At 33.3% G+C, this 12,191-nt stretch overlaps 1 protein-coding gene across 2 annotated transcripts in view; it reads right to left on the reverse strand.

Annotated features, from left to right (window-relative positions):
* Positions 1-7,178: 7,178 nt before the first annotated feature.
* Positions 7,179-12,191, reverse strand: part of PCDH10 (protocadherin 10) — a 46,447-nt gene continuing 41,434 nt past the window's right edge. Inside the window, exon 5 of one of the 2 annotated variants that reach the window (XM_008267965.5) lies at positions 7,179-11,669. In XM_008267965.5, the coding sequence (XP_008266187.3) occupies positions 11,650-11,669 (20 nt within the window). In that variant the 3' untranslated portion in view covers positions 7,179-11,649. The remainder of the gene's footprint in view (positions 11,670-12,191) is intronic. The other variant, XM_089302484.1, reaches the window with a different exon arrangement.

A 12,191-nucleotide genomic window follows, 5' to 3' on the forward strand; every position in this document is an offset into this window, starting at 1 on the left:
ACAAAAAACAAAGGAAGGGACGAAGGAAGGAAGGATGGAAGGGAGGAAGGAAGGAAAGAGGGAAGGAAGGAGAGAGAAAAGATAGGAAGGAAGAAAGGATGGAAGGAAGGAGGGAGGGAGGAAGGAAGGAAAGAAGGAAGGGAGAGAGGGACGAAGAAATGAATTTTGGATTTGGGGGAAAGAAACAAAAACATTTAAATTAATGTACACAGTTTGATCTCTTCTCATGGCTTCTGGAGTTTCCGGACCACTTATGATGGCTGTAAATTTCCCATAGACTTCTAATATAAGGGAATGTGACCTTAATCCTATATCACACACTATTAGTGCAGCAAATATTGGTCATATTCTGGACTTTGGAAATAAAAAACTCTTACAGACCCTGAAATCCTAATTATTCATATCAAGCTGGACATTATGCCTTTGATCATGGGCACAGCATTCCACAAGCTCCGCAACCTACTGAGACTATCTTTCTACATGCTATACTCAAAACTAGATATTTTAACACACCGCACATGAAGAACACAATAGTCCCATCTCTTCTTGGTCCTGTGCCCTATGTTGTATTGATAAAACAGGTCAACATTCTCCCAGAATCCTTGGCAACTTGGAGAGTTTTTGGGAAAAAAATGAATGACCATGATTGGGAGTTTTGTTGGGAATAACAACTACATAAACATTATGGAGAGTTTACACACTTAGAAGTCCCATTGCCTCCATTATACACAGTAGAGATCGATGGAATGTTGATGATTTTTGTCTCCTAGCCAAAGTATCTTCATTAAATATGGGAACCAAGTTCAGCACAATTGGCCCCACATTAGGCAGTCATCTTAGCAATAGATGTTTCAATCAAGAACTGGGCCACTCTGTATGTGTTTACAATCTTTTTGTCTATTGTCTAAGAGTTGACTCCTTTGAAGTAAAGAACTAGAACTTCTTGCCTCACAGAGTCACAGTGTAAGGTAAGGAAATAGACGTCATTCTATACACTAAGGCTGTGGTGATTCAAGGCCCCATCAGAACACTCCTTGTTCCCTTTAGATTTAAAGACATGTTTGGTACTGATCAAGTTACTTATTTTGTTTCTTAAAATATATAACATTGGGTTCTTTTAGCAGGATTCAGTGCAACGTCCATATTCCTTTACACCAAGGGAGCCAAGTTAAATGAAAGGCATAATGATCTCTTCAAAAGAATTACTGTTATAAAGGGGCAAACAGTCAAGCATGAGTTAGAGTAAACCTACGTCTCTTAGGGCATACATTCTCTATACCAGTGTCACATATGTCTCCACATGCTCTTTTTTTTTTTTTTTTTTTTTTTGACAGGCAGAGTGGACAGTGAGAGAAAGAGACAGAGAGAAAGATCTTCCTTTTGCTGTTGGTTCATTCTCCAATGGCCGCCGCGGCCGGCGCACCACGCTGATCCAAAGCCAGAAGCCAGGTGCTTCTCCTGGTCTCCCATTGGGTGCAGAGCCCAAGCACTTGGGCCATCCTCCACTGCACTCCTGGGCACAGCAGAGAGCTGGCCTGGAAGAGGGGCAAGCGGGACAGAATCCGGCGCCCCGACCGGGACTAGAACCCGGTGTGCCGCAAGGCGGAGGATTAGCCTAGTGAGCCGCGGCACCGGCCACCCCACATGCTCTTATTAGCTATAAGAGAGACATGTTTTTCATGAGCACTTCAACATTTGGCCTTCTTTCCCATGGGCAAGTGCCTATTTCAAGTCCTTAGAGGTTCTTCTACTCAATTATTTTTAATTTTAATTGTTGTTAAGATTTCAATTTAAAACAAGAAAGAGAGCCTGGTAATGTAGGTTGGCACAAGTTGAACACTGAGAGTAAAGAGAAAGACTTAGGGTAAGTATAAGGTTTAAGGTTAGGGTCTACTGCAAGTTGGCTTATTTTTGTCTCATCTCTTTCATGGGAGGGATTAAGACCAAAGTATATTCAAGAATCTGTTCTACATTAACATTCTGCAATTCAGTTTGACTTAACTAAAAATAGAAAATGAGATTAATCATAAATTGAGAGATTAGATAATAACTGATGCATACAGATTCAATACCAAGAATGTGTAATGAATTTTTCAAAACTGTATGTGGAAAACATGATTTGAACTCAGATGGAAAGGGAAAAAAATGAAGAAATAGGTTTTTTTTTTAATTTTCATGTACTTTATTTATTTTTGCTAACATTTCTTCATCTTCATTATGTGTTGTGTTGTCAAAAGGTATGACTTTCTTATGTTCTTTTCAAGTAGATCAAATTGTCACATACGCTAGACAAGGTTGTACTGAAAAAATGTTATATATTTACAGAATTATTTCAAAACATAATTAATGAGAAATTTTAACTTGAGATAAAAACTATGCAGTAATAATACTCATTAATTATTATACAGAGAATAAAACAATGTATAGTGCAGATACTACCGCTGACATTAGGAAAAGGATCTAAGATTCTCTGGAATAGTTTAAACTTAATGTAGTTGAAGTCTACTTAGAGAACAAGCATAAAACTTAAAGATAAAGTGAAAAATTTTAAAAATCTTTCTACAAATAAGATTACCTCTCTGCATATTTTGTCCTTTTTATATTATGTTGTTTAAATGCAGCAAGATAAACCCAGCAAAAAAACAAACAAACAAACAAAAAAAAAAAACCTCTTCTTCTAAATTCTCCATCTGCCTCATCACCATTCAGATGATCAGCTAATGTGCAAAGAAAGGCAATCTATTTGTATTCAGAAATGTCTCTCAATTATGTACTTTTGTTCAGTTTTCACAAGTCAAGTCTTTAATCTTGCACATTTGTATCCCAGCTAGATATCCACAATAGTCTTTTCTTACCCAACTCCTTGTTTTAAATTTTGATTTATTTATTTGAGAGAGAGATAAGAGATTACTCTCATCCACTGGTTTACTTGCCAAATTCTTGGAAATGTCAGCTGGGGCATAGCTGGACTCAAATCTAGGTGCTCAGATATGGGATACAGGCATCCTAATCAGTGTCTTAACAGCCAGGTCAAGCACTCCCTCTCAATTTATTTATTATTTTTTATGTTATGATTTAACTTACTAAACCTAAGTCAGACAAAGATCATTTATATACAGCATTTATTTTCATCTTTTTATTGGTATATTTAAGAATAGGGCAGATTCTTCTCTAGAGTGTAAAAAATGGTTTATCACAAAGAAATATTGCAGCTTAAAATAAACCCTGTGATACCTAAACTTTAAAAATGATGTAATATACCCTTTTCACTCCACATATCTAACTTTTCTTAGATAGGAAGTCAGATATGAGCTTATGTGTGTGTGACATAAAGGTGCAAAGAGTTGACATCTATGCATCTCAAAGTCATCCCGATAAAGTTTTCAGGGGCAGTCCAGTATCTGCATCCTGCCCTGCTCCCTTCTACCCAATAAACTGCCAGTTGGGGGTCTCTGCCCCTTCTGCCTGATAATCTTCCAGGTGTAACCCAGTATCTGCATTTCAAATACCCTGCTTGGATCCGGATCCTCCAGGAGGTCTTGCTCACCCTTCCTCTAAACCTAGGGTGGTGCCAGCTAGGCTTCCTCCTGTCTGATATCTTCAGGGGGAAAACTCAGATAGGAGTGTTTTAGTATTTACATCCATAAAGTCTTTTGTTTCAGGAGGAGATGTGTGAAGACAAAGACCCATCTCCTTAAAAACCCCTGGCCTCAACCGGACTGCATGCTCAGCCCTCTGCCTCCATGCTGAGCCACCCAACTGGCCTGGCCAGGTGTAATCCACTCATCCATGTAACCTTACTCTTCCCCCAGTCCGAGCGACTGGGCACTCTCTCTCAGGTATTGCCAATTTTTTTCCTGTTCTGATTCATGAAATTACAAATATCTTATCTTAGGATCAGCGTGGCAACTTGGATCTGAGTATACTTGCAAATATATCATGTGAGTCCATATATCTTTGTGAAAGAAACAACAGAAACAAAATACACATCTTCAAAGACATCCCAATTGGATGGTTTGATATTGTATTTAAAAATAAAATTTACTACTCCTCATCTTTTTTATTTTTTCTACAGCATATTGTATTTATTTATTTTTTGACAGGTTTTAACTAGAATCACCCAACTACCATTTATTTTCATTATTTTTCTCTTTATTTTTAACTCACATATGTTGAAATCTAACTCCCTTTCCCACATACAACATCTTGCTCCCTTGGTCGAATTCAGTTTCACTTGAGATATTTTATTAATATAATTATTATGTAGTCTCACTGTACTCCTTGTAGCCATGTCATAAATATGAGTGGATTTTCCTCAATGTCAAAAGAAATCAGTCATTTATTGCAAAGTGCTGAAAAGTGCAAGCCAGCCCTCTGACTATCAAATGTTATTGCATTCCAAGAGGGGCACAAATTGTAGGGGTTTGCTAGTGGGATGATTCTCATTCTTCAGGTATTCCTTCATATGAGTTTCTTTTTGCCTATTAATATCCATCCACTTTACACAATCACAGGTGTGTTTTGAGAGAGATACATTGCCAGAAAACTTGTAAATTGGCCATTTCCTCCAGTATTAATTAGAAAACACAACTAAGAATAAGAGAACTCTCACACTTTTGCAAAAGAATACGGAGTGTAGGCTTGTTCCACTCACCATGCCAATGTCTGTTTTCTTTCCTTTTAACACTCAAGAGGAGTTCCTCACAAAGACCAAAATACACAGGGATGAGAATTTTGTTCCAGCTTAGCTGACCGCAATGTTAATTGAATGTTACTCCAAGACAGATTGGTTGAAGAATTGCCCAGTGATTACCAACTGCCCTCAAATAATAATAAAAAAGAAAGAAAAGAAAATGTATCTTCAACCTGCAGGATATTTTCAGAATTTCCTACATGAATTAATTTCCTACATAAATTAATAAATTTCTTTTAAAATATAAATGTTCTCTTAGAAGCATTCATTTAATTATATATTAATATAGACTATTTTAATTGGGAAGTTTAAAGTCTAGTTTTTATGACAAGGAAAAAGAACTTTAATTGACTCAAAAGAAAAGTGATAACTGTGCAATTTTCAAAGGCCAAATTTTAGGTCTAGGAGCCAGGGTCTGTCAGACTAAGGAATGCAACTTCAAGAAGCCTACAATCAGAATCATTAAAACAATCAAATTCTATCAAGCATACACTAAAAATTGCCCATATTCCCTCTTATAATAGTTTTGCCAAAAATTATGATTCTGCCAAATATGTGGTATTCTCAACAAACATTTACCTGTATTAAAATAGATATGCAGAATGGACAGTAGAAAAATCAGATAACTGTGTCTTGCTGCAATCACACCTGTGTATTTTTCAGTAGTAGTGAAAGTTGCAAAGCAGAGCTCAGTGAGATGACTAGCACTCAGTGAGATTTGTTTTATTTCCTGGAATCTTTGCTAGTGATAGATGGAGATGTAATTGTGAACAGGGCTGATAAGTGGATATGAAAGGCAAGCCTACATTCATCACAAGGTTTCGAAATTGGCACTGTTTAGATACAACCCTACAGCAGTCTGTAATTTTTGACAAAGGGATTATTCTCATGGGTAAACTTTATTGTGTACTTTCAGTAACCAAGAACAGTGGAAAAGTGATGCAAAATGATATTAATAATAACACATACCACTTACTATGTTTAGCAGTGTGCCACACATTTCTACATCACCCAGCTCAAGTAGTTCTCAAAAAATCCTGCAACCAGTTGCACTTATCTGTATTTTACGAAGGGTAAAGATTAAGATTCAGATGTGAAATAACTTTTCAAAAATATCTTCTCTGACTTTCCACAGCATTAAATAAGTTTAAATTTGAAATAGCGATCATATGGTGCAGTGCTTTTCAAACATTTTGGGAAATGATTCACAGTAAGAAACGTATTTCACATTCTGACCTATTTCACACGTGTACCTCAAAAAAGTTGCACAAAGAGCTATTGCTTTTACATGAATGATGTTTTTAATACTTTTCTACCTTATTCTACTTATTTTTGCTTTTACATTATCATCTTGATACATTAAATTGACTTCATAATTCACTGATGGATTTTGATGGCAAATGTTGATACTTTATTATTTGGTCATTTAATTTTTAGATACTTTCCTGTAGTTCCCCTGGTTCCCAAAATGAACTAGAATTTCCTTGAAGTCAGATACTATCATAATTTTGATACTTCCTCATTATCAGGTCTCAGTAAATGTGTGTAATCTAATACAGTTTAATTTTACTTCTAAAAATAATAATCTTGGTTGAATGAAACGGTGAATGGTATGATTCCCAGCAAGAATAAAAGTCAGGAATAAGAGGTTGAGATCTGCAGGGGAACCAAGGCAACCCACAATTACAGCTGAAAACATTTCCTTGGGAACTGTCATTCCTATATATTTCATTTAGTGCCTTTCCATCATAGAGTTGTTTTCATTAGATCCTCAAAGTGAGAGGAACACCAGTTCTCCCCTTATTTCCTTGTAAAATGAATCATGGTCAAGATGGTGTAGTTTGACCTTATGAAAACCATTTACACAAACCACAGATGAGATTAGGAAATACAACTTTTTGTCTACTACATTCCAGCTATTTTAGAATCTAAACTTATAAAGAGTTAACACAGAAAATATTTAGAATGTAAATAAAGCCTATACCTTAATTCATATTTGCTTCTTGGAAAATGATACCCATATAGATTTTATGTTTTTCCTTAGGGATCTATCAACTTCAAATATGAAATGATGTGTTTCTAAAATTTGAGATAAAATATTTTCCTTTTATTATTTGAAGGCACCACTATCTGATGTACAATATCGCGCTTTTTTGTGGAAGCTTGGTATACTATAAATTAAAAAAAGAAAGTAATTAAAGCAGCATCATGTGAAAACATATATACTTAAAAGGTTCATTGTTGGCATTATGGGAATCATATGAAACTAAATGCCTACTTTCAAACTATAAATACAGTGAAAGCCTTTAAAATCTAACATATGTTGCTTCAAATAATACTCAGTTTTGAACAGATGTCCCCTTAGACCTGTTACATTAACTCTAAAATTACTAAATCATCGTTTTTAGACCTAGAGCCATATTTTGCCACTCATTTGTATTCAAAGCTCCCACAGGCGTCAGTGGAAGATCCATGCATGGAAAAATGGCATGATATGTATCCTAGTTTTATTTATTTCATATGTATACAGCAGTATAAAATAATATATTACATTTACACTCATTTTACTTATGTATTATTATAGCATTCACAGTAACAAACACTATAGTTAAGATTGAAACTCATCTTTTAATACCCTGTTTTCACTCACAGATAACTGTCTCAAAAATGTGTCTAGAGCTGAAATTCCCTGCTTACCTTCAGCTCGAGGATGTTTGGATGTATTAGAAGTCCGAGTTCTGCCCTTCAGAAATCTTTGAGCCTCATGAAAATTTAATATTTTTGCATCATGAATGCAATATTTTCATGCAACTCAAAAACTTCTGGAGAGTAAAAGTTCAAACTAAGAATGTGACAAGATTTCAAGAAAGAAAAGCCATGTTTCTAATTTTACAAATACTTATAAAATAACAATGATTAGAAATACACGCATGCACACGAAAGGTATTAGAATTTTAGTCATATTATTGCCTGCAATACTCTGGCGGCGCCCACCTACTGGCATTCTTAGGGAATGCAATAATCTAAAACCTATACCAAGTTTGAAGAAAATACTCTACTGAACAGTTTCACAAATTACTGTATAAGGATTTTGTTTGACTTAGCAGAGGGATACTCCTTGAAATCCTAACAATATATAAAATAATTTTACTACTCCATGGTGTAAAAAATATGGAATTTTATCATTTCTGTTTTTCCTTGTTAAAAAGGAACATAAAAAGGATGTTAAGTGCAAAGCCTTTACCGCTACAAAATTAGAGTTGAAAAAGATAAAGAACCCAAGAAATTGTAATATGAAAAATATAAGATTTTCAATAAAATCATCAAGTATACCAATGCTTTAAGTGTTTTTAAATTCCTTGGGTATTAATAGCACACTTAGAAATATGTGTGTGGGGAGGAACACATGTCATGACAAATAATGGTGCTATTATCAGTAAATAACACATATATTGTTCTTTATCTTGCTTAACATTTGCCACATTCTGGCTAAGTAGTTATAGAAAATTAATTAAACTCTAATAATAATTTTTGAAAGGTGAAATGATACAGTAAGTGCACAGCTACCAAAATTTATGTTGGGAATTGTAAAGATGATCTGTTCTCCCCGTATTGCAGAAGCAGGAGAGCTTCTATATTACAGAATATTTCATGGCAAATCGCATCACAATGAAGAAATGCAACAGAGAAGGAGTAACTGAGATATTTAAGTCTTTCAATATAGTTCTTAATTTGCAATGTTTGATAAAGGCATCGCATTTAATATCTTTATAAAAGAAGTTATATGTATTTCCATAACATTACTTAAGAAAAGATGGTACACGTGTATTATTCACATCATTGTATCTGTAAATTAATTCTGATGTAATATTGAAATTTTTGAGTAAAAATTATTTTACAAATGATGGTCACAAGTTAAAAATCATAATTTTACATATGGATGAAACATTTCTACAAATTGTCATTTGACATACCTTTGAAACATTAAATACACTGTTTCCACAGGAAAATTCTTTTTTGATTTTTACTGCTCTAAAATTAATGATGTTGACAAGAAGTAACTGCCACAATTATTGTTTTATGAAATAGTTTACTAATGAAATACTACCTAATCAGCTGGATATTATTTTTCTCTGCTGTGCATAAAAATTATGGACGATCAGATATTAGGATGATCAGATGAAATAGAAAATCTATTCTAAAGTTTCTTGACATGCTAATCTAGTAAATGTTTATTGGAAACTCCCATTATTCATTGGTTGCCCTTTCCATTTTATATACTCCCTCATTGGTTGATAACATTTTTCCTCAATTTACTAAAGTCATATCCTTATTGTGTTGTAACTTTTTGGTTATTCTGGAGAAAATATGACTGATGATGTCAAGAATTAGTATTTTATTTTTAAAAAAAGTTGTTCCATAAATTGGGTAATATTTTTGTTTTTCTTGTTTTTACAGATTGAATTTATAATTTAAAAACTAAATTGAAAATTAGTGTAACTAATAACTAGGAAATGTAAGACAACTAATACACAAACACATGGCCTGAAAAGACAGTGCCTAGGAGATTATATACAACAATATTAATGATCAAATAATTAAAGAAAATTAATATAAATGAAAAGAATTAATGTAGCTATCACATATGAAGTGAATTTTAGGTCAGATGAATTAGTACAGCTATTTTATATGAAGTGAATATAATCTAATTTTCAGTGCATATAAAGAGGAAGATGGATGTAGACTTTCCCCCATGAAAAATGGTGCCTGATAGGTTTTAATTAAAGTCGAGTGATTCAACAAGAAAAGTATTTTCTTGTTTAAAAAGCAATTAGAACAAACAGATTTTTTCCACTTAAATTATATATATAAACATTTCCTTACTAAAATAGTCTATCCTTCAAAATACTAATGTAGTAATGCCGAGTTTGAGAAAATGTTACTGCTGCACTTGGTGAATATATGTGCTTTTTGTATTACATACGGTTGATTAGCTTTATATATTTTTAAAGGGTCCCCAAAAAACCGGAACATTACACACAATAATTTGACATATAAACTGATTGGAATTATGACATGTTAATATCTAATTTGATAACTGTCAACAAATCACTCTAAACATATACATCCAAGACCTATGAATATATGTATGCATTTAAAGGTCAAACCTAAGAAAAAATTTTCCATTTACATTACATAAAATTAATGTAAAGTATACTTGTGTTAAATGTTAGTCTATTCTCTAATAACATAGCACAGCTCAATCTATCATCGAACATAAAATCAGTTAAAAATTAAGGGAAGTATTTCAAAATAGGTCTATAATTGGAAGTGGGCAAACATTTTGATATAATGTTGAAGACATCACAGAGGGACGCTTAACAATTTTGTTTTTGTTGTTCTTGTTGATGGGAAGATCAGCTCACATTCTTTAGTTTTTTCTCTCTTATTTGGATTTCAACAAGCAATAACCAACACTAGAAAAAAATGTGTGAAAGAAAGGAAAATGCGTCTTACTGAATTTAATAATTAGTCCTGTAACATCAAAGTAAAAGACAAGCTTAACTTTTCAAAGTCGATTCATAAAGAATTTTCTAATTAATAACACTGACTCTATTTCAAATATAAATTTTTCACACATAATACCGAAACAATGATGTACCATGTTTCTATCTCCAAACTTATTTAATTTGTTATAAATTTAGAGATCTGCTAGATCATATAGTTGTTCTTTACCAGTTCAGGTATTCCTATGTCTCTATATATTCATATAGAGTTATAAATAGATTTTATGCCCATGTGTAATTAAAAGTCACAAATCTATGTAAAACTACGTAAAATAAAATTCCGCATGGAATCTATGATTGAAGACCTTTTAAAATAGTCATCTTCAAATACATATTTTACACCACAAAATGTACAGACACCCAGTTTTTTTTTTCTAACAACAAATACAGGTGAATTTATAGATTCTTTATAAAAGCTTTTAAGTGATTCTAAGTTCAAAGCCATAGAAATAGAATTGGAATTATGTAGATTGTTAGATAGTTTGATAGTACATATTCAGTGCTCCGTCTGATAACATTGACAGCTACATCTTTGGCATTGAAAATTCGTATATGAGTTCTCGACAAAATTTCGTAGCTTAGAGCTTCATTTTCTTTTAAACAAGGAAAAACAGGGTTGAATAACATATGAAAACTGGGAGGACACCACTTATGATTTTCTTTCTTACTATGTTTATCTTTGGGACCCTGAATTACCTTTTACTTTATTGTATGATGTGGACTGTATGAATCCATTTAAAAACCAACTGAGTTGTACCACATTTTAGGAAAATTATATAATATAATATATATATTTTATATTTATTTAGAAGCTTTGAAATAGTACAGTAAACACTTTGCAACACGGTGTATAAACTACAGAATGTCTTTGATATTTTGTGGGTCTTCAGAATACAACATTTTTTATAACCCACAGGTGAAAAGAACATAATCACAATCTCTCTTGTAAAGTTGGAATAGTTTGGGGAACACTTGATCACACAAAAATAATATAAAACAGTCAAGTTTAAAACAGTGATATTGCATTTATAATGCACAAATTTTCCTTTATCTTTATGACTGGCTTCTCGTGGTGAATATAAACATCTAAAGGGCTCAGTGACATTTGGAGAGAGAAAGATATATAGTGCTGTAAACAGGCACACACTGATCGGAGAGGCAAAAGTCAGTTGCCTCCAAAGTTTCTACAGTTCTGCACATTTCAACTCATTTCTCAGGCCTGCTGAGAGCAATTAGGTCCTATAATTGGCCACGATGACTCCGCTGGAAATCTAATACTCAGTTACACACACTAACTGGATGGCCAAGATAATGAAGTTGAAAAGTTGATGCTTTTGTTGGTCGACTTTGTGCAAATCATGCTGCTTCAGGTAAGTTCTGTAGAATTGACTAGCATATCCTTTTCCGTGCTGTGAAGAGAAAAAAAAATACTCTAAGAAAAAGTGGTGGAATTTAGGAGCTTCTCACTGCATGTTATTGGAAAATCAATCAGTACTATCGCAAACGAGTTGTATCCCCACCCCAGACCTACACTGGGTTAAAATATTTCAGTGCTGCTGTGGGTTCTGGTGGTCACAATCATCTTGCTAACATTTGCTTTTATGAAAATGACAGTTTTGACACATAAATCAGCTCTGCACAGTATATGTAATTTTATATACCAAACATCGATTATGTGAAAATACAAAATTATTTTTACTTCGCTATTTATGCAAAATCGAAGCATAAAAAAGTGACCCTTACATTTCTGACACGAGTACTTAGAAAAAGCTGTGAATAACCTGACACATATTTAATTTAACAAATTCTAAATATTGTGTATTAAAACTAATAGATAAGTGTACCAGAAAGTGTGTAGATAATTTAAAATTTTTGAAATGATTCACATTGGATTATTTGATCTCATTTTTTGAAAACATTTATTTATTTGA

The sequence above is a fragment of the Oryctolagus cuniculus genome, chromosome 8 (assembly GCF_051225735.1).
Source record: "Oryctolagus cuniculus isolate XC-2025 breed Fujian yellow rabbit chromosome 8, ASM5122573v1, whole genome shotgun sequence".
Lineage (NCBI taxonomy): Eukaryota > Metazoa > Chordata > Mammalia > Lagomorpha > Leporidae > Oryctolagus > Oryctolagus cuniculus.